Source organism: Callithrix jacchus, chromosome 17 (genome assembly GCF_049354715.1).
Source record: "Callithrix jacchus isolate 240 chromosome 17, calJac240_pri, whole genome shotgun sequence".
NCBI lineage: Eukaryota > Metazoa > Chordata > Mammalia > Primates > Cebidae > Callithrix > Callithrix jacchus.
Window position 1 is genome coordinate 66,475,459 of NC_133518.1, and position 24,341 is coordinate 66,499,799.

The window sequence follows — 24,341 nt, forward strand, 5'->3', positions numbered from 1 at the left end:
TTAGCCAGTCGTGGTGGTGCGTGCCTGTAGTCCTACCTACTTGGTAGGCTGAGGCATGAGAATCGCTTGAGCCTGGAAGGCAGAGGTTGCAGTGAACCAAGATTGCACTACTGCACTCCAGCTTGGGCTACAGAGTGAGTGTCTCAAAAAAAGAAAAAAAAAAAAAAAGAGAAAGAGAGGAAATAAGGATAATTTTAGTTTTTTTACATCAGCAACTGAGTGGAAGGTCATGGTTAAATCTAACAATGTGATTATTGGAAACTTCAACAAAGGAAGGAATGGAAGCAATGGAAAGTAAAAAAGTAGAGTCAGCAAGTAGGAAGATTTTTTTTTCCTAAATTGTTTTGTCTAAATTCCAGAATAAAATGCATGGAAACCTGGTTTTTTTGTTTGTAATTTCGTGTTTATCTGGTTCATACATTGAAGCTTAGGTTCACATTTTGATGTTTTTCTGCTTTGTATGGCCCACGATGCTATTTGCCCATATTGAATAAATGAATAATAGATACACCAAATGAGGTTTATTTAGCAAAATCTGTTTTCCCATTGGTTTATTTTGCATTTTTTTGTGATCTTAACAGAAGCTCGATTTTCATTTGGCAGCAACTTTTAATTAACTTTTAAGGGTCTGTTTTCCTGAAGAAACTGAAGCCAACAATGAAATGCAGATTATATACTTACATATAGTTTTATTTACACTATTTTTGTTAGTGTAGCGGTAAAAACAGCACTCTTAGCTTACTGCCATGTTCCACATAAATTTTCAGACATGATTATATTCTCAGATGATGGCCCATAGTAACCTGCACCTGATAAATTTGATTTTTCCCTTTCTCTATCAACTAGAAGTATTTCCTTTCTCTTTTCTTTGACTTTTCTCCTTATAAGTAAGGTTCTCTTCCCTCTGCCACCATGGATTCATTCTCTACTTATACAGGATGGGGCATGGCACCCTAAGGGAATTTTCCTTAATCAGGTGTATGTGTGTCCCTGTGTCCTTCTATTGCTGTTTTCTTTCAGAAACCTAATAAGAGGAGGAAGATGGGACAGAGATACGGTTTAGGGGGTGGAAAGTGGGGTCAGGAATTTCATGACATTGCATGAGAAGGTGTTTAAAGTATGTTTGTCTTCCAGGATTTCATTATGGATGCTCTGGGGTATTTGGGTTGCAGTACTCCAAGTTGCGGTTCTTTTAGTGGTTCCTGTGGGGATGTAGATAAATTAGCTTTAGGGGTACTGGCACAGTACTAGCACTTAACATTTACTAGAAAATTTTACTTTCTGAGTTAGACATCTAAACAAACTTGAAGAATCTCTTTTGAGCATTGTGTGTTTAATATGTAAAAGGTTGTAGAGTTGATTAGAAATTTTTTTTTTAATTTTTAAATTTCTTTTTAGTGATAGGGTTTTGCCATGTTGCCCAGGCTGGTCTTCAACTCCTGGGCTCAAGGGCCCACCTTGGTCTCAAAGTGCTGGGTTTATAGGCATAAGCCACTTTGCCCGGCCAACTAGAAAAATTTTGATTTTATTATTGCTGCTGTATCTCTAGAGTATCTTAGACGTAAGTTACATTGGTGGCACAGAACAAAAGAAAAAAGACTTGTTTAGTGTCTACATTTTGTATATTTATAAATTAAAAGTGTATTTGCCATAGAAAATACATTGTTTTTGTCTCACTATATTTTTGTCTCACTAGATTAATTTAACAACTCTCTAATGGTTCTCTGTGAAATTTGAAAAACACTGCCTTAAGCAAAGACCGTAAGAAAGAAGAATTGAGATCAAAGAGGAGTATGTGGCATAGCAGTGGGGTGGGGGTGGGGATTTCAGTTATGAAACATGAAATGACCTGTAAACCGTTTCAAGGATTTTGAATTTTATACTAAGAACAATGGGAAGGTACTGCAGGTTTTTAGGGAAGGGAGTGACAAATAGAACGTTACTCATTTTCTGTTGATCTGACTTTTGTTTAGATTAAAAATAACCTTGATCTCAGCCAAATACTGTATGCCTGATGTGTCTTTCTCAGAGTATCCCATCTGGAGGCACATGGTATCTGTCTCTCATAGGTGATGTGAGTTTTGATTACCCACTCAAGGTTTTGCCTTATTTTATTGCCATATTTTCCCTGTTTTGCAATTAATAACTAATCTGTAGGAAGATTAAGACCTTGTAAATATTTGCTTCTCATCAACTATTTTCCTTTGATTTAGGGTCCATCAATGTTTTTTTCTTGATTCAGTCTTTTCATAATGGTTGCAAAATAATGATTTTCAACCTCCAGCACACTCCCTTCACATTTACGAGATGGTTGTTGACATTTTGCTCTAAGCAAGGGACTGCTTTGTTTAATTTTCATTTATTTATGAATTTATTACTGGTATTACTTGTAAGGACTCGTGAATTACTATATTTTTCAATGGTTTATACTCTGTTAATGTACATAATTAACTTCTGTACTTGAATTCCCCCAGATTTGGCCAGAGTTTCCTTCAAGCTAGCTTTTGAATCTTTGTTATATGCTCTCACTGTTTTTTTGAGCATTTCCTTTTTATTCCCTTAAAAACAGATATCATTGCTTTGTCTTGTACCTATCCTGGCCAATCCATTGAATCAGTTATTTCCCTGAGAAGCCCTAGTTTCATTTATTTGGCCACAGTATTAGAGAACGGGATCTGGTCACGAGGACTGCATATAACTTGGGTGTTTTACATGAAAGTGATTTATTAATGGATTGCCTTTAGAAAAAACGAAGCAAAACCCTGTAAGAGAGTAGGGAAAATAGGAGAGAGGAGGGTAAAAGTTTGAGCAAGGATGTGGTTTCAGGGAAGGCTAGTCTCAGCCTAATAGCTCTTGTGTACTGCATGGTACATAGAATTTTTGTGTCTTGGAGGCAAGGGAGCTGAGCTCTCATGCCATTTTGCAGTTACTCCTGCACTGGTTACTGCAGGAGTTGGGAAGAGGGACAGCAGCAAGGAAAACTGCAAAGGGCTTCCATGCCCAGGGGCAGTCTTAAGAAGTTGCAGGTATGAATGCTCCAACATTCTCTGTTGCAGGAGGGATACCATCTCTATCCTAAAAATAATTTGTCTGAATCTGTTAGGAATCTTAGTTGGATAGTGAGAGTTTAGATAGTAGTGAGAGTTCAGATAGTAACAGGTCAGATAGGAAGGGGTACTTGCGCACATGTATACATATATACATGTATGTGTACTGCATCTAGTAAAGTGTCACAGGTTGTGGTTAACAAGTTTGAATATAACTGGCTTAAGATATACCTAAGGTAGGCGAAGCTGTACTTTTTTTTGTCTTCTAGGCCATCGTACATGCTGTTCTCTCTAGAATTTTCCCTGTCTTCCCTATCCCCAAGTGTACTGAATTCTTGTTTATTTTTCACAACTGAATTTAAAATCAGTTTCATAGGAGGCTTTTTCTGATTGTCACCACCTCCAGTTAAAAATTTTTTTAATGATTAAAATTAAAAAAAAAACACCGAAATATTATATAACCTATGTATAGAGTTGTTTTTCTTCTAGATATAAATTCCTTTCCCTTGATAAATAAAAGGAAACCTACAGATATGATGCACCTATATTAACAAATAATTGGAGAAATAAAGAAAAACATGATTTGGAGAATGGGCATATTCTACCTGTGTAATAAATAGTAAATATTTTTCATTTGAATCCACCTCTTTAAATTTATTAGAGACTAGATAAAAGGATAGGTCATTTAATTTCACCTAGATTGTAGAAGATTGCCCACCTACTGCCAGGGAAATAGTGTGTTGTTGTGGAATCAACACCAAATTTGGGAGTTAGTAAGACTGACTTCTTGTTTCAGACTTTGTCATTAAACTGTCTTTAATGATATAATATGAGGTTTGAGGATGAGAGGTAGAGAGATACATCAGATAATTGCTAAGGTTGCTTCAAGCCTTAAACTTTTATGATTTTAAATATTAATGCTTGTCATAGGTCTTAAGGGTTCTTGACTCAGCACAGAAATAAATTCAAGTTTATGTGTTGTTGCCTGGATTAGTATCTTTTTTTGTTTTTGTTAATTGCATATGTGTAAAATTCTGCATTTTTGACATCTGTGGACATCTGTGGATGTCAGATATTTGAGAAGTATTACCTTGTACTTGATATAAGTGGAGCAAACAAAATTGTACCCAAGTAAGACTACTGATACCCAAGTTAACATTCTCCCCCACAATCACCTGTTCTATTTTTGCATTAAGTAAGAACATTGAAGGAAAAAACTGTTAAGAATGTGTTGTTTACTATCCTGCATTGTGTTTTACTAAAAAATTCCTGTTACTGGGAGATTCTTACCAATCAAAGGATATGTTAATTACCTAAACATGATTAATTGGAATGTAGAGTATCATATGTTTATGCTGCAGAATAAGGAACTTGCTTGTCTGATTCATTATTGTATACACAATCCCTGGTGTGGTGATTGGTACATAATAGGTATATAAGTATTTGTTTACAGAGTATCTGTAACTATCAAATATTAAAACTCTTTTAAATATAGGGTTTAATTTCATTGTTAAACAGATAAAACAATTTTATTCCATATTTACCATATGCTAGGAGTTAGAGGGAATTACAAAGATGAGTTAGATGTGGTCTCTGACCTTGTTAAATTTAACTGTTACATACAGTAGTTCTCAATCTAGCTGCTTATTATTATTGTTTGGGGAGCCTTAAAAAATACCAATGCCTGGCTTTTACCCAAGCATTTTTTATTTAACTGGTCTGGGGTGGGGTCCAAGCACTAAGAATTGTGTACAGTCCTCTCAGGTGGTTCTTTGTTACAGCCAGAGTTGAGAACTTCTGGTACCAAAATCTGTCTTAGTGTACTCAGGCAGCCATAACAAAATCCCATAGACCGAGTGACCCACAGAACATACACTGAGTGGTTTAAACAACGTACATTTATTTTTTTGCTATTCTGGAGGCTAGGAAGTTCAAGATGAAGGTGCCAGCAGATTTGGTTGCTGGCAAGGACTCATGTCCTGACTTGCAGATGGCTGCCTTCTCCCTGTGTCTTCACATGGTGGTGAGGGGATAGAGATAGGGGAAAGGGGGTTGGAGGAGGAGAGAGGGCGAAGGACAGAGAGCCCTTTGCCTCTTATGAGGCCACTCATTCTATCAAATTAAGGCCTCACCTTTATGACCTCATTTGACCTCAGCTACTTCCCAAAAACACTGTCTCCAGATACAGTCACATTATGGGTTAGGGATTCAACATACGAATTTGGGGAATGATAAACACAATTCAATTTATACCAACCACTGATGTGGCGGGAGAAGATTCCATATATAGTGTGATGTAATGTGTTTAAGTCCAGGTGTGATACAGCAACAGAACTAGTGCAGGCAAAATCTTGGGGTTAGAGAAAGGAGAAATCACTTTTTAGTCCTGGGGATCAGGGAGAACTTTGGGATGGAGAAATGTTGAGTTGGGTTTTAAAGAAGTAAACTTTGATAACAAAAAATAAAAGATAGAAAATGGAAAGCAAAGACCAAAATTGAACTAGAGTTTGGCTTTACCTGTTACTTGCTGGGTAATGCTGCAAGATTGCTTTGAGCTTTCTGAGTCTTAGTTTCTTTATACCGGCTTCTGAATGAGATGATGTTTGTAAACCAGTGTCATTCACCACCCTTTTCTTCCTTCTGTAAATGTTTATCATGTTGCTTCTGTGTGCTATGTAATCGTAAGCTGATTTTTCAGGTAAGAAGGGTAACGTAACCACTAGGTTGGCAAAATGAAAGTTTACATTGTAGAAAATTAACGTTGGAATTGAGATGCTGGTGAGACATAGAAACGACCAGTAGATAGTTAACAATGTGGTGAATTGGAGATGGAGATGAGCACTGAGAACTCAGCATCATAAATGCCGTCTTTAAAGGTGGAACTTCGTGGGATTGCTACAGGAGGGTTAAGTGCAGATATTACCTTGGAAATGTGTATACTTCTAGTATTGTTTACATTGTTCAGGATATTTTTTGAAGCTCCTTTAAGATTTCCCTTCAGATTCTTCAGTATACTCATCTTAATATCCTCATTTTGGAAAATCTTTGTTCTGAAAATGAATTTGAATTTCAGCTAAAGTTTAACTAGAGACAGTTCGGTGAAGGTAATAGATGATCATCCTGGGAATGCTACTTCTTCCCTTATCTCAGTTTTGGTTGCTGTGAAGGAATACCTTAAGATGAATAATTTATAAAGAAAGTGATGTATTTAGCTCATAGTTCTGCAGGCTATTCAGGAAGTATGGCATCTGCTTGGCTTCTGATGAGAGCTTTTGTGCTGTGTCTGAACATGGTAGAGAAGGTCAAAGGGGAAGAGGGCATATGTAAAAGGGACCAAACCTGAGAGGCATCCTGATTTTTCCAACAAACCAGTCTCTTGGGAACTAATCAGTTTCTCTGAGAACCAGTCCACTCTCAAGTACCAGTCCCTCCAGCAAGAGCAGGAATTCATTACTGCTAGAGGGGCACAAAGCCATTCATGAGACATCTGCCCTTATGACCCAAACACATCCCATTAGTTGCCACCTTCTTATACTGCTATACTGGGAATCAGACTTAAACATGAGATTTGTGGGGACAAACCATATCCAAACCATATTGCTCCCACCCCCAAAAAGTTAAATTTTGGAACTCATTTTCATGTTTACTTCAGACTAGCTCTGAAGCCATACCAAGAAAGATGTGATTTGAGCAAAGGCTGAGTCTGATATAAGTGAAAAACTCTTCAATATAAAAATAACTATCCTATCCCATTATCAAAGTACTATATTTTCTTTATAGGAATTCTATGAAATACTGTAAGATAAAAGAAGAACGAGTAGTAACCGGGTGGACAGAGGCACTGAGGGACATTCATAGGGTTGAGAATATTACAGAATCTTCTAGATGTATATGAGAAAAAAAGTAAATAAGGCAATGTATTGCTAAGAAGGCCAGAGGTATGCTATCATTTATTCCTTTCTCAAATGTCTGCACCTGTCGCATAACGCTGCTGATTTTCTACCAGATATCAGTGGGAAATTGTGCTTGTAGGCATAGATGGTCTTGAAGCTTTACCAAATAAAGTAAATGTGAAACTTGTTCATTTAAGAAATGATGGCCACAATGGCGGTTGTAACACATTTCTAAAATTGGCAGGTCTTATTGCATAAGTTAATTTCCTGCTTTGGTGTACTTTTAAATTTGTTGTCCCTTTCTGGCCTCTTCTTGGTTAAATCAGTGTGGGTAGAAGAAGAAGTTTTCACACCTAGCAATCTGCAGAATCTGAGGTCCAAGAAATAGGTGCTATTGGGAAATGGGCACATCTCGTGTGAACAAGGTGGTTAATTAACAGTGAAAGCTGATAGGACAGAGGAGCTCAGAGGAAGCATACTATTGTGGGATATGGGTGGTACCTGACCCAGAAGCTAAGCAGAAATCTTAGAGGCACATCTGTCTCACTGATGTACTTTCCATATTTTGTAAGCATTTGAGCATATACAAAATTAGATTGTTAGTAACTGACCTAATATTTGATGTTTATTCTTTTTGAATGTATTAGTTCAAACAACTGAAAAATTGCCCCTGTTGCTTTTAAAAATATTTTTTCCCACAATAGGAAGCAGAATCAGAATTCCCTTTGATTTTACTTTCTGATAAAAAAATTGAGAACTGTGAATTTTTGAATTTTGTTTGTTCAGATGATGATGCCTCTGAAACACAAATTTACTGTGTAAGGGTTGTTTCCCTGCTTCAGCATGACTGTGGAAGCTCATTTAGCCTTGTTTGCCAAAGTTCCCTGAAACACAAATTTACTGTGTAAGGGTTGTTTCCCTGCTTCAGCATGACTGTGGAAGCTCATTTAGCCTTGTTTGCCAAAGTCCCCTTAAATAGGCCACTACTCCATGTGCATGGTGGTGTCATTGAAGATTTAGAACCTAAGTTACATGATCTTGGCATTGGCACTTTATCAGAGGCTTGGGTCATTTCACTTCTGTGAGCCTCTGACTTCTTTATCTGTAAAATGAAATCAAAGTGCTTACCTGAGAAAACTGTTATGAAGACTGTATGTATTCATTGCCCTTATCTCTAGGTTTCACAACCAGAGGCAGGCTGGAGCATTGGGAGGAAAATCTCTCCTACTCTTGATTTCCCTTTCTGTTTTTGTTTTGTCAGTTCAAGTATTGCTTCAAAGAAAGAAGGTGAATTTTTCTGTTCTAAGATGCCTCTTCTACTTGTCCCTCATTTTACTCTCTCATTATAGCAAGAGGATATGAACAAAATTGCAAGAGGAATATCTGGTCATGAGCATGCATATCTCTGTGCTGTTGAGAAAAACTGGAGTTTTTCTGGTGTGAAGCACTTAGAACAAACAATTGAGAACTCTGGTCTCGTTGTATTGTATGTCATGCCTTCTTCCTGGGCTCTGCCTTTTGAGACTCTTCACAGCTAGTAAAGAAGAGGGACCAGTTGGACGTGCTAACTCATGCCTGTGATCCCAGCATTTGGGAGGCTAAAGTGGTTGGATTGCTTGAGTCAGGGAGTTTGAGACCAGCCTGGGAAACATAGTGAGACCCCATCTCTATAAAATACACATAACAAAATTAGCTGGATGTGGTGGTGTGTGCCTGTGTTTCCAACTACTTGGGAGGCTGAGAGGCTGAGATAGGAAGATCACTTGAGCCTAGGAGGTGGAAGCTGCAGTGAGCTGTGATCACACTATTGCACCCTATCCTGGGTGACAGAGTAGGACTCTTTCTCAAAAAACAAAAAGAAAAAACAACCAAGCCCCTCCCCAAAACAAACAAACAAGAAGGACCCAAAGATAGAAACTATTGCTAATGAGAACACTGTTGCAAGTTTATTACAAGCATTTTCATGTTTTTCCTGCAGAGTAAACAGTAGCACCAAACTGCCTTCAGAAACAAGTAAGTGTAACTAGGCAATTTTTTTAAAAGTGGCATTACTGAAGTAAGTATCAAATTAGTTAAATTAGAATGTTTTCATTATTGAAAAGGCATAGCTTGCCCTTCATATATCAAATTCTTTCCTATTAAAGATTCTTTAATATTCTGATTTGCTTCACTGTTTCTTTGTGGATTCACAGCAAGTGCTGTTGTCAGTAGCCTTATAATCTAGTACAGCCATATTGTGAGAACACATGAGCCCCAAAGCAAAATATGAGCTAACAAATTCAGCCAGTGAAAAAGGTGAAAATTGACTTTCAGGTGATGATAGAATGTTGAGAAGTTAGAGCTTTGGAAATTTTCCCTGGTGATATTATCCTGATTCTTTAATTCAGCATAAATTTATGTGACTATATAGTAGTACACTTTCAAAATTTAATTTTTAGTTTTGCAACCTCTGTACAAATGTATAGCATATACACCCCAGATTAGGATTAAGAGAATCACTTTGTAATTTGTGAATAAAAAGTGTCATATCTATAATATTTGTAATGTTGAAGTTAGCTTTTTCAAAAATTATAATTAATAATCATTGATACTTAGTGGCTGCTATGCTATCAAGTGGGAAAACCTTTAGTAGAGTTTTTATATTTTTAATACTGTCATATCTGATTTAATACCAAGAATTCAGTATTAATATTGATTAAATTTTAATCAATTCTGGAATTATTTATTTGCCCTAGGAAGTTTTAGAAGAATGATCACAAGTCTTGACAAGCCGTTTTAAAAATGTGTTTGAAAGGAATATTATAACTTAGAATTCATAATGTAGGTAAATTTCTTTTGTAATTTATTTTTGGAAAAATCTGTGTCTGTATTCAAGGAATTGATTCAAAATAATATTGACTTAGTTATTTAAGACCATTGGAAGATATATAGAGCAAAGAGAAGATTCATTAGGATGCATTATGAGTAAGTTGTATAGATTAAAATTATGTACATGAAAAAAAGTAACACTTTGAAATTGATTTTATAAATAGATCAGTATAATCCAACATCTTCTAATATGTTTAGTAATTACACTGAACAGTTATTGATGTCTAATTATGATTTATCCTATAGGCAAGGCAAAACGGAATTTGTGGATATAGTCTCAGTTTTATTCTTTTCTTCGTAAATAAGCATCAGCTTTCCACTCTACAAGATGTCACAGTCCCTTCAAATTCAACATGTCCACAACTGAATTTTCCTCTTACCTGATCCTTCTTTTATATTCCCTATCTCAATAAATGGTCATATCCTTTTACTTGAAGCCAGCAAACTGGGAGTCCTCCTTGAATCATCCCTTTCCCTCAGCCCCTTTAGGCACTGTCAGTCCTTGTAGGGCCCCCCTCTGAAGTTGTTCTTTTCTCTCCATCCATGCTTCCAATCTGAGATTGTTTTGTGTCCTCATTTGTTTTTTTTGTTGAAACAGAGTCTTGCTCTGTTTCCTAGGCTGGAGTGTAGTGGCATGATCTCAGCTCACTGCAACCTCCACCTCCCTGGTTCAAACAATTCTCCTGCATCAGCCTCCCGAGAAGCTGGGACTACAGTTGGGCACCACCATGACCAGGTAATTTTTTTTTCTTTTTTAGAGACAGGATTTCACCATGTTGGCCAGGCTGGTTTTGAACTCCTGGCCTCAAGTGATCCATCTGCCTCAGCCTCCCAAAGTGTTGGGATTACAGATGTGAGCCATTGTGCCTGGCATGTTTCTCGTAGCTTCTGCAAAGCTAGGGAAAAAGAGAAAGTACAAAGAGTTCAGCAGATATGGTCTATGGGACAAATCTGGGAGGGCCTATAAGCTAAGAATGGTTGGTAACATTTTTAAAGGGTTGTTTTAAAAAATAATATATATATATATATATTTAACGTGTATATGTGTATATATTACATATATATGTATATGTATATATGACAGAGATGTTATGTAGCCTGCAAAGCTTAAAATATTTATATTCTAGTTCTTCACATTGTTTTACATAGGCAGTGAAAATTGGGATACAACTACAGGTGTGGTAAAGAGAAAAAAAAAAATCATGTGAACACCTTCATATCATTTTTTTTTTTGAAAATTAGGGGAAATAGTGTCCTTGAGAAATACAAAGTGGCTAAAATTTCAGCTGCCTCTAGAATAAGTAAAAAGAATTGTAAGAATTCTACAAATAGTTAAAATTCTCGTTGTGCCTGTGTGTCTTACACCTACAAACATACATACTCCAAAACACAAGCCCTGATAGGTGGTGTATTGGTTAGGATTCCACCATGGAAATAATCAGTAGGAAGAAAAACGTGTGTGTGTGTGTGTGTATCTTAACATGTGCATATGTATGTATACACGCATACATGTGTGTGTGTGTGTGTGTGTGTGTGTGTGTACATATACATGTCAGGAGGTCTATTACAAGAAATTGGTTTATGTGATTGTAGGGACCAGTTGGGCAAGTCTGAAATGCACAGGGCATATCAGGAAGGGCCAGCTTGGAATTCTTTATCTGAAGCTGAAGATGCAGTCAGGAAATGTAATTCTTCAGGAAAACCTCAATTCTGCTCTTAAAGCCTTTGAACTGATTGAATTAGGCTCACCCAAATTATCTTTGATAATCTCCTTTATATGAATTTGCAAAATACCTTCACAGCATCACCCGAATTAATGTTTGCATGAATAAGTGGGGACTATAACCTAGCCGAACTGAACTATAGAACTGACCGTCATAGGTGGTTTTTAATGAACTTTCAAGGAACTGAGAATAATCTTTGTTTTATACATAGTGTTCTGGATAATATAAAGGGAGAGGAGAGTCCCTAATTTATTGTTTAAATAACATAACTTTAACACCAAAACAATGCAAAGAGTGGAAAGTCATAGGCAAATGTCAACATGGTGACAACTGAAAAGATTCTAAATAAAATTTGAGCATCCAAGACAGAGGTTTTGTCAGTTACTACTCACCACTTTTCTAAAGGACTTAGCCAGTAAGAATTTAAGAAGAGGATACAAAACTGTTTTCTGTGTTTGTCTGCATAGAAACTGGAAGATAATCTATGGTCAAATTATTAAAATTGAGAGAGGTTGTATTGATTATAAGGACAACATAAAAAATCAATTGAACCTATACACTAGCAATAAACAATTACAACAGGTTATTTATGGAAAGATAGATTTACCAATAGAAATCTAATGAAAGATGAACAATATCTTTAGGGAGAAAATTATGAATCTTTTTGTCTACTTAGTAACCTAATTTCTAATGGTTATATGTTGAAATCTCCCACTATGAGAGCAGATTTCTATAATTTTTAAAGCTAATCTGTTTTAAAATGAGGTAAAATATACAGTGAAATTTACAGATCTTAAGTGAGTTTTCATAAATATATATACCCTAATGACATTTTTCAGAGAGTACTTCTCAGCTTCCATATATGACCACTGTTGTAATTTTTATCACAATAGATTGACTTTACATGTTCTTGAATCATGAGGTATGTACTCCTATGTCTGCTTTCTTTTTCTCAAATGTTTTTGAGATTCACCTAGGATAGATCACCTGTCCTACTGTTAGTAGTGGTATACCAACAGTATCATTATTTTTTTATTGCTAAGTAATTTTTGGCTGTTCAGAATAACGCTTTGTAAATAGACTTGTGCAAGTTGTTTTCTGGACTTATATTTTCATTTATCATGCATAAGTGAATACCTAGGAGTGGAACATTTTTAACTTTATAACTCAGCAGTTTTTCAGAGAAATGTATCATTTCACGGTCCCACTAGCAAGATATGAAAGCTTTAGATGCTCCACATTCTTTCTAGCATTTGGTGTTGCCATTGTTTTTAATTGTAGTCATTCCTCGTTTGTTTGAAATGATGTGAAGGGTTTCATTTGCAGTTTTTTAATGATTAATGATTTTGAGCACCTTTTTATATATGCATTTTCAATTTGTGTATCATCTTTTGTGATGTGTCCATTGAAGCCTTTTGCCCATCTTTTATTGAGTTGTGTTTTTATTATTGATAGGTATGGGTTCTTGATATATTCTGGACTCAAGTCCTTTGCCGAATATATGTCTATGTATATATTAGAATATACCTCATATATATATATATATATATTATATATATATATATATATATGAATATGAAGTGAATTTTTTTCTCCTGGTCTATGGCATGCCTTTTAATTTTGTTAATTATATCTTTTGATGGACAAATCATTTTATATTTGGTGACGTCAAATTTATAATTTGTAAGATTTCTTTTTAGTGCCTTGTATTCTCTTTTTTTTTTTTGAGACGGAGTTTCGCTCTTGTTACCCAGGCTGGAGTGCAATGGCGCGATCTCAGCTCACCGCAACCTCTGCCCCCTGGGTTCAGGCAATTCTCCTGCCTCAGCCTCCTGAGTAGCTGGGATTACAGGCACACGCCACCGTGCCCAGCTAATTTTTTGTAGTTTTTAGTAGAGACGGGGTTTCACCATGTTGACCAGGATGGTCTCGATATGCCGACCTCGTGATCCACCCGCCTCGGCCTCCCAAAGTGGCCTTGTATTCTCTTTAAGACACGGTCTACTCCAAGGAATTGAAGGGTCTTTTTTGTTTAATAGTTTTAGTTTTTATGTTAGTTTTATGATCCATGGCCATTTAATTTTTGTGATTACCGTGAAGTAGGGGGGTCGAAGGGTTTAGGTTTTTTTGTTGTTGTTAGTACAGTTCTGCCACCATTTGTCAAAATACTTATTCATTAACTTAACTAGCCTTGGTGCATTTGTCAGTAAAGTGATTGTGTATATATGGAAGTATTTCTGGATCCTTTTGTTCTCTTGCGTTACATTACTCTTTTTGCTTACCTGAATTATGCCAACACTACATCGTCTTGGCTTCTGTAGCTTTGTTGTATGGCTTGTAATCAGGTAGTTGCTGCAAAGCATCTAAATTTGTTCTCCTGTTTTAGTGTTGTTTTGGCTAGTCTATGACCTTTGTTCTTCCTTATACATTTTTTTCACTTATTTTATTATAACTTTATTTTGTAATAATATAATAATAATAGAAAATTGCAAAATTGTACAGTTTCCATGTACCTACTGTCTTCCCAGCTTTCCCTAAAGATGCTGTCTTACATAATCATGATATGTGTATTCCCAATGGGTATAATTGTCTTCAAAACGATAAAAATTGACATTGGTGGAGACAAAAATCTTACTCTTTTAATATATAAAGCACTGTTATACCTGTAGTCCATAAACATATATATCTGCAGTATTAAAATTTTATAGGGACATTAGGATTAAAAAAGTTAGAAAAGTCACCTTTTAGGGCAAAAATGAAAAAAGGTTAGGACAGACTTCTATAATTAGTTGTGAACAAGGAAAGTGGGAATGGGCATTGGTATAATATCTTTGATTCAGGTATTAATCTTACTGGAATTTCACCAGTTTTTACATGTACTTTTTTTTTTCCTGGAGTTATATGACATCTGGATCATGATGATTTTCTCCTGTGATTGTTTTCTAGAAGTTTTTTTTAACTTTTTATTTTGAAATAATTATAGACTCACATAAAATTGTGAAAAATACTATATAGTGTTGAGTGTCCTTCTCGTAGTTTTTCTCAGTGGAGACATCTAACTGTACTATAATATCAAAACCAGTAAACTGAAGTTTGGTGCAATACTGTTAACTAGATTATAGACCTTTTCAGTTTTCACCAGTTTCTACATGTACTCATATGTGTGTGTATGTAGTTCTATATAATGTTATACCATGTTTCTCTTTTTATAGGGAAGGTGTTCAGAGTTTTACTGTTAAGTATGATATAAGCTATAGCTTTTTGTAGATACCCTTCATTTAAGAAGTTCCCTTCTGTTCCACGTGTACTGATTGTGTTTTTTATGAATGCATGTAGAATTTTGTCCAGTGTTTTTGGCATCAATTGATATGATTATATGGTTTTCCTTTTTTAGACTATTAATATATCTGATGGATTACATTGGTTGAATTTCAAATGGTGAACCACCCTTTTCTCCCTGAAATAAATCCAACTTTGTTTTTATGTATCTTTCTTTTTATGTACTGCTGGGTTTGATTTCTTAATACTCCGTTGGGAATTTTTGCATCTGTGTTCATGAGGCATAGTGGTCTGTGGGTTTTGTGTGTATGTGTATATGCTTTGTAAATAGCATTCTTGCTTTTGGTATAAAGGTCTTCTTGAGTGGGCTTTGGTTGTTTTGTGTTTTTTTAAAGGAATTCATTCATTTCATTTTAGTTGTCAAGTTCACTGGCCTAAATTTGTTAATAATATTCCCTTATCATTTAAAAATGTTTATTGTTTCTGATTTTTGAAATTTGTGACCTTTTTTTCTGATTAGTTTGGCAAGTGGTTTATACATTTTATTGATCTGATCCTCTCAAAGAACCAGATTAAATTTCATTCCTTTTTACTTTCATTTGCTATTCTTTATTTCATTGATTTATATTTCGGTATTTATCATTTCCTCTTTTGCTTGCTTTGTGTTTATTTTATCCTTTATCTGGTTTCTGAAGGTATAAACTTAAGTTGATGTAAAACCTTTTTTTCTTTTCTAGATAGGATTTTAGTGCTACAAATTTCCTGCCAAATACCGTTTTAGCTATAACACATACATTTTGATATATTGTGTTTTTATTTTCATTCATATCAAAATACTTTCTAATTTCTTTTTTGATATTTTCTTAGATCCATGGGTTATTTAAAAGTGTGTTATTTAGCTTACACATATTTGAAAATTATCCAGAGATCTTTCTAGTATTGGTTACTAATTTAATTACACTGGTATCAGGAAGCATAGTTTGTATGGTTTATTTTCATAGATGTTCTGCTGTTATTGGGTATTCTATAAACGTTAGTAAGGTTAAGTTAGTTGAAAATGTTGTTCAAGTACTTCACAGTTTTGACAGATTTAAGTTATGTTTTTCTAATATGAGTTATATGTTTTACATTTGCATATCATGGGTTCAATTTTTTTTCTATCAGAGCATATTGTTACCTCATGTGACAGATTTTATTTTACAAAGAAGGGTACAGAATTATCTCCCATCCTTCATAGTTTTCTGTAATGTGGTTTTGTTACCAATAATGGAGTCTGATTTCCTTCCACCTGAGTGTAGGCTATCGTTAATGATTTAGTATAGTGCAAGATGAACAAATGGTGTTGAGTGGCTCTAGGTTGAGAGGCCACTGGGAGATGTACTGGTTTACAGTTTTAACTGAGCACTTCTTTTGGCCATTCCAGGCAAATGTCAGATATATATATAAAGAAAGAAATAATTTTTTAAGTAAATTATTTTGGAAGTAAGCAAATCTACAGCTACAAAAGCCCCAGCATTTGTAGCTGTAGAAATCAAGACCAGAACCACCAGAACTTTGAGTCTTCCCAGATCAGGCCCCTCAGACCCATAGTAACCCTAATCACAATAAAATGTTTATTGTTCCACATCACTAAATTTGATTAGTGGTTGTTGCACATCGTAGTCATTTCTCAGTATACCCAGGGGATTGGTTGCAGGAGCCCCATTATTTACCAAAACCTGTGCATTCTCAAGTCCCGCCCATGGGCCCCTCAGAACCCATGTGTGTTAAAAGTCAGCCCTCTCTATCCCATATAGGTTTGCATCCCCAAAATATTGCATTTTCAGTCTGCATTTGGTTCTGCATTTGGTTAGACAAAATCTGAGTATTAAGTGGACCCCCACAGTTCAAACCCATGTTGTTCAAGGATCAACTGTAGTAAGGCGATTACTTCTTTTTTTGTAGGGTTTGAAAGTGGTAAACATTTTAGTTCCTGTATATCTGAAAATGTCCTTAACTTCACTCATAATTGGTAGTTTAGAGACTGTGGAATTCTTTAAAAAGTAATTTTATCTCAGAACTCGGTTTGAAGTTATTTCTCCATTGTCTTGTTGGAGAGAGGGCTTGTTGGAGAGAGTTATTTCTCCATTGTCCATGTCTTGCCAGTGAGCTATGATGTAAATCTGATTCCAATTCCTTTTTGTGGGCAGTGTTTATTCCCTTTTGAAGCTTTTAGGATGTTGGGGTTTCAGACATTTCACCAAAGTGCATTTAGGTAATCCATGGTCCATTGCTGTCTGAGGACTCATGTCTTTGTTTTTGCCTCAGTATATTTATTATACTTAACAATAATCTGAAATCTTCTTTACTGTTCTCTTTTAATGGGAAACTTTCTGGTCTTTTGGAGATAAATACCTGTATATCCTTTTTCACCCATGGCCCAAAGGCAGCAGAGGAGTTGACCATTTGGTTCCTACCGAGTCACTTTAATTAATAACTGTTTAGTTTCCTCTCGAGAAGTTTTCTTGCTTTCCATATTTGCTGCTTCAGAGGATGGAGCAGCACCCACTTTTGGCATGTGTTTTTCCCTGGATACTCTATAGGAATATGATTACCTCATTTAACCTGACCTAATCTGCCTTTTTTCTTTCAGAGATTCCTCATCATTTTGGTTCACTGAAGACACTTACCCCATGTTTATTTTTCAGGACTCTCTTAGCATTTAAGGAGCAGGTGGAACTCTAGAGCAGGTGTTCAATTTGCCATTTTAGTCTAATTGTGGAAGTAGTGTTTAAAATGCATAGAAATCACACACGCTTTGTTTTGTATATAGACTTGTAGTTCCACTTTTTCTTCTGCCAGTTCTTTTTTAGGCTATTCTGTTACTAGGTAGCAAAACAACTTGTGTGTCTCTTAATCTTTTATCTCTTCATCTATTCTTGGATCTCAGTATTAATGAAAATCCTCTTTCTGTGGATTATATTAATAAAGGAATGATGATTTAGATGCTAACTTAGACTGCATGGAATATGTTATAAAGTAAAAATGTTGCAGTGTAGTTTGCAGAAATTTTAAGGAATATGTTACTCATGTTCCTCACATTTTTGTTGTTGTTTATTTTAAAAATCATTGAAAATTGGGTGATTTTCAAGGACTAAAATAATCACAATTTCATAAGGTCGTAAGTTTTGAGTATATTTGCATAGGTTTTTATTTTAAGTAAACCAGAGTCTTATTTTTCTTTTAATCTGGTGATTTGCTTGAGACTTTATTAAAGAAAGACTTTTTTTTTTCAGAGCAGCATCTCAGACATGTCGAAAAAGATGTTTTGATCCCTAAAAAAATGAGAGAAAAGGCCAGAGAGAGGTGTTCCGAACAAATTCAAGGTAAGATTCAAATATTCATGTGAAGATCAAATTTATTTTTAATAATACAATCTGAATTTAATCTTTAGCCCCAGAATCAAGTAGTCAATGAATTAATATGTATGAATTGCTTCTCACCCTTTCACTGAAATACCAGTATTTCAGCTTTCAGAACTTCCAATGATCTTTAATTCATTTACAGCTTAAAAATATTTCCCCAGATTACTAGTAAAAAACATTTTTTTAACCCTCAAAAGTACAGTTATATACTTAGAAAAACTTGGTATGAGTAATTTGCAGAAGCAAGTTATTCTGATTTTTATAGGGAAGAAACATCAAATCTAACATATACCCGTTTTCCAGCTGTCACCTTATTCATGTATTTGTGTGTGTGTGTGTGAGTGTATTCTAAGGTTATTTTCTTTGGCGTCATTGTCTGTTACTGTATTGTTAATAGAATACCAATAGGACTTACCGTGAATGTGGAGTTTTTATTTTGTGTTTCCAAGTGGAAGATATTTATGTAAATACATACACTAGAGAGCTACACATTTAAGTTTTCTTTGGAAAATGTTTTTAACAGGAAATACTCCTGCATTCTATAAATCTAGAGACATCAGTGATTAATATGTGACATTCTGGTGAAACATGTAAACAAAGCAGTTAAAGGTGAAAAATGAGGCCATAATACATTTGTAAATGATGAGTTATTAGACAAGCAGATGGCAATATTACTGTAGAAATGTTTTTAAAAAAATTCTACCTCTTGGAATGGCCCTCAAAAGAAGTAATAACATTTTACTGACATAGGCTATTTTCCTGGTTTTACTTCTTCACTTTCCCTGTGGTCATCTTTATTGAGGGACCACAATAATTTTTTTTTTTTTTGACACAGAGTTTTACTCTTGTCACCCAGACTGGAGTGCAATGGCGCGATCTCTGCTCACTGCAACCTCCGCCTCCTGGGATCAGGCAATTCTCCTGCCTCAGCCTCCCGGGTAGCTGGGATTACAGGCGCGTGTCACCATACCCAGCTAAGTTTTTGTATTTTTAGTAGAGACAGGGTTTCACTATGTTGACCAGGATGGTCTCGATCTCTTGACCTCATGATCCACCCGCCTTGGCCTCCCAAAGTGCTGGGATTACAGGCGTGAGCCACCGCTCCCGGCCGGGACCACAGTAATTTTTAGTGAGGATGCTGAGTTGCACTTCCACTGCAAGCATCTCTATAGGGGAGCAGGGCTTGCTGTGTCAACTCTAGTTCAGGACTGGGTCAATAACATTTGGATACTAGGAACACTTTTGTTTCTTTCCCTGTCCTCTGCTCTTAGCACCTTTACAATTGATGAATGGAGGCAATAAAATAAGAGTAGTTCTTTGGACTCACAAATGTGTGATGGTCATTTCTGTTGCTTCAGTAACTTATTATGACCGATTCCATTTTAAAACTCATATAAATAATCATTCTATGGTTTTACTCTTGCTTTCCTGTGAATTAGTTTAACAGAGCCACTTTCTTTAACACCTACCCCCAGTTGTCTTGAGAAGTCAACCTATTGACAATTGCAGGTAGTGCATTGACAGGGCTCATGTTCATGGTCACAAGAGGTATATCCTGCACATTCCTCATAGAACTTTAAAAATAAATATCCTGTTTCAGGTGAGGGGAGATAAAACTTTAAAACCCTATAAAAAAGTTGTAGGGCTTTTTACTACTAGGAAGCTTTACTTATTACTGATGCAACAGTCTAAAGTTACACAGATAAGTTGTATTTATGCTGTCTTGTAGCATATTATCTTTATACCTAGAATGAAAGAAAGCTAGCTAACTCAATTATAGATTTAATTTTTACTGATACAATTCAAATGAAATTGAAGAATGATTGTATGGCTTTGGGTTTCAGAATTGTCCTTCATTGTCTCTTAGACAATGAAACTTTGTTTTTTGAAATGAAAGAGTACAATATAACTTAAAAATATTTATTCGTGTTACAAAACTAGTGTTTTATAATGATACAGAAAATAAAGTGTTTAATTTTCACTCATCAAAAGTTGTTTAGGATGTTGACATAGTTAAGTTTTTGCTTTTTTAAATATACTTAAGTCTTCTGAAGACAGAAAGCATCTTAAAATCTGTGATTCATTGGATTATTTAAATGTATTCATCTATATTAGAATGTATGTTATAACATAATTTGAATCTCTTATACATAACTATATATTGGTTCTTTAGGCCATGTGATTCAAAACAGTATTTTAGAATCTAAAATTGATAAGGGAATAAGGAGTCTTTAGTATTTTCCCTATTTAACCATATAGACTAGGAAATGATGTGCATTAGAATTATTCAAGCAGCAGAAGAAAACTTCATTTAAACTAAACAATAAGACATTATTTAGAATCAGGACACTTCCATTGTAGTTTATTTACTTTTTATGCCTTTGCTTTATTGAGTAATTATAGGATTCTATATAAAAGCATTGTGTATGCCAATTGTATGGTTCTTAGATAAAACATATAGGAATTTTAAGAAGTAATCTGACTTTCTGCTAAATGCCTAAAACATGATTATGTAGGAAAGCTTTTCTGTTTGATTTTTTTTTTAATGTCATTTCAACCCAGCTGATGATAAGAATTGGGTCAGACTGCCAGCAACGTAGGTTTGTGAAGGGAATAGAACAGCTTTTCCAGGGACAAAGAGAAATGAAATCACTTTCAATGAAAGAAAGATGCCTCATTATAGTCACCAACAGCAGTTATTGACAGCTACACTTCCTGTTAACAAGGAGCATTTAACTAAGAGTTTGGCTGTTGGATCTTTGGACTTGATCTAATTTGCTAGCATTAATTAGTTTCTTTTGAGCACAGACACTTGGTGCTCACAGCTATAGATTTGGAGGGCTAATTAGGATAGAAAATTGAACAGAATTGGGTAAGGCATTAACCTTCCACCATTACCAGCTGGGACACTGATAAAGACCACAGAGTCCAAATGTTACCTATTGATGTGAGGCGTACCCTAATGAATATCAATTTCAGCCAGGTTGCTATATTCTTACTAGTTCTCTCTTCATTATAATTTTTTAACCAGCTTACATGATACCCTCTTTATCTATACACCATTGGTTTTTACTTACTGTACACTGATTTAGTCTGAGTTGCATATTTCACCTAATGTTTAAATACAGTTAAAATTTGTCTTAAGCAGTAGATAACATTTAGAATGTTTCATTGTTACATACCCTGGTACTTCTAAAATTTAATATTAATCTGGAATTACAGGATGCTAATTCTATAGTAAATTTGTATAAGTTACAGTAACTATGCCATTTTAATATAATGAAAACTATAACGTAATACGAAACAATTTTAGCTTTTGGGTGACAAGTAGTATTCATATTACTCAAATGGGGTCAACTCTTCAATCTTGGTCTTTATAAAATATATTTTTAATAATGTAAAATAAGAAACACAAAAGCATATGTTTCTTTTTTTTTTTTTTTCTTTTTCTTTGAAATGGAGTCTCACTATGTTGTGCAGGCTGGTCTCCAACTCCTGGGCTCAAACAAGTCTGCCGACTGGCTTCCCAAAGTGCTGGGATTGCAGGCATAGACAATTGCGCCCGGCCTGTGTTTCTTTTTGAAGAGAATAGTGCTTAGCACCTCTCCTTTGACTTTTGATTTGACTGGAAAGGTGGCTTGACTTAGAGGTTAGATACTTACAGAAAGGAGAATCCTGATCTTGCTATTGGAGAAATTTTGACAAGATTATAAATTCTGTTGGTATCAAAAGAAAAATTACTTATTTAAATATAAAATTTAATTTTATAATATTCTTTCCTTGCTAATGATATTATTGGCAGTGAATAAAGCCACTAAAATAAATGACTGATGTATACTGGTGGACATTAACACAGCGAACACTGAGTACATTGGGAATGGAATTGAAAGAAAACTCTAGAATCGCCAAATCACTTTCTTCCTCCGCTTTTCTTCACCTTCTAAAACCAAAATAGTAATCTCTTACCAACTGTAATGATGAAATAATTGCTTTTTCTTGGATCTAAGAGTTTGCAACTTGTATCTTAGGGAGATGGTTTGCCAAATTCTGAAGGTCGATTTCAACTCTCTTGTCTTTTTCTAGCTGTTTGACTTGGCTAATTTAATGATTTATGTTTTCTGTGTTGGTAATGTTTAAAAAATATTGTTTGCCATGTATAGGTAAAGTATGCATACTAGTATTACACATTTTTCTCCATAAGAGGAAGAGTCACTGAATTATATAGTGTTTTGTAAAAATTTCTCATTATATTTCTTTGCTTTTTTGAAGTGCATAGTTGACATTTGCTATAAAGTCTCTATATTGGATAATGACATTTGCTTTAGAAATAATAAGAACTTTTTCTTTCTTTTCCTTTTGCTATCACAGATCAAGACAAAAAAGTATTTTGTCATCAGGGATGGCTTGGAACTTTCTTTAACCTAGCTGTATTCTCTTACTCATTGACTCCTTTCATCTCTTGGGGCTTCTTTTCCCTTAATTTAATGTTCCTTTTATATTTATGTTGCAGTCTTTTGATCTTTTGTCTAATATGTGGAGTATAGCTCTGAAAGAATTATATAAACTACAAGGAAGCATGAGTTACTTGTTTGAAACATCACAGAGCTGTATGTAAATAACAAAGAAGCTTGATAAAATGCCCTGTTTTGTCAGTCACACAGATTTGAAGTATGTTATATTTTGTGAAATTCCAGAGATAAATGAATAGACAAAAAACAATCAAATTAAGAATGCTTAGGATGTTCTTTAGAAGGTTTACAGGCAGATAATTATCAAAATAGCATTGAAATAGTTTGGAGGGTTGCAGACTAGATACATGGTCGAAGTAATCAATCTTCTGTCCAACTATGTTATTTGAACCTGCCAAAAACCTGCCTTTTTGTTTTTGTTTGAAGTGTACTATTCCTATTACATGTATTTATGTCATTAAACCAGTTCACCACTATTAACTAACACTGAAGTGGGTATGCAATGCATCTTTAGACTGGTTTGGATATATTAAAGGGAAAATAATCACTGCATAGGATGCATAACTATTATATATGAGTATATTATACAGTCTAAGAAATACAAGTTGATACAAGGCACAGTTTCTACACTTTTGTCATGGGTTCCTAAGACCACCATTGGATTGATTGATTTGCTAGAAAGACTGACAGGACTCAGCATATAATCCTATTCATAGCTACAAATTATTACAGCAACAAGATAACAAAGCAAAATCAACAAAGGGAAAAAGCATATGGGAAAGTTCAGAAGAAATCATGGCACTAGCTCCATGAGTCTTCTCCTGGTAGAGACACTCAGGGTGTGCTTAATTTCTCCAGCACTGGATTGTGACAACACATGTGAAATATTTTCTACCAGGAGGCTCATTAGAGACTCAGTTCCCAGAATTTTTATTGAGAGTTGGTCATTTGGGAACCCTCTGCCTAACAGGTATCAAAATTTCAGATTTCAAGAAGGAAAGCAGGTGTTTAGCATAAACCATACTGTTTGCACAGTTTGGGCACAGTGAGCCATTCTTACCAATTAGAAAATGATGGGGGCATTCCCAAAATTTGAGTTCTCAGATGTCATCTAAGGGCCAATCTTACAATCAAGCTTTTTAAGGATAGTAATGTCATGCCTGCTATGTTAACTCTTTTCTGCACGTGGACATAATAAAAATTAATTAGCAGTAACTGTGTATGCCTATTGTGCCTGATATACCAATGGAATCATGAATAATAGGTTTATGTCAATCATAAATACAGCTGAATTATTTTTAAAATAACTGAACAAAGTATATCGTAGTCTTTCTTATCTATGGTTTCACTTTCCATGGTTTCAATTACCTGTGACCAACTGAGGTTCTAATTATTTTATCATTTCATGTCATCATTATAAGAAGGGTTAGTACAGTAAGATATTTATAGTACAATCAGATACTTTGAGAGAGACGATATTCACTTTTATTATTATAAACATTCTGCTAGTTGTTGTTAATCTCTTAATCTGCCCAATTTTAAATAAAATTTTATCGGGGCAGGCATAAAGAGGAAATAAACATAGTATACGTAGGATTTGGTAGTATCTGCAGTGTCAGACGTCTATTAGGGGGCTTGGATCCCCCATGCATGACGG

General features: G+C 35.0%; 1 protein-coding gene across 7 annotated transcripts in view; it reads left to right on the forward strand.

The window, feature by feature from the left end:
* The window catches only part of CMC1 (C-X9-C motif containing 1), a 94,232-nt gene that overhangs the window by 3,986 nt on the left and 65,905 nt on the right, over positions 1-24,341 (forward strand). For 3 of the 7 annotated variants that reach the window (XM_078354469.1, XM_078354468.1, XM_002759700.7), the window contains one exon: positions 18,087-18,176. In XM_078354469.1, the coding sequence (XP_078210595.1) occupies positions 18,134-18,176 (43 nt within the window). In that variant the 5' untranslated portion in view covers positions 18,087-18,133. Of the gene's footprint in view, positions 1-10,426; positions 10,545-18,086; positions 18,177-24,341 lie in introns of those variants that run through there. The other 4 variants (XM_078354466.1, XM_078354467.1, XM_078354470.1 and 1 more) reach the window with 3 other exon arrangements.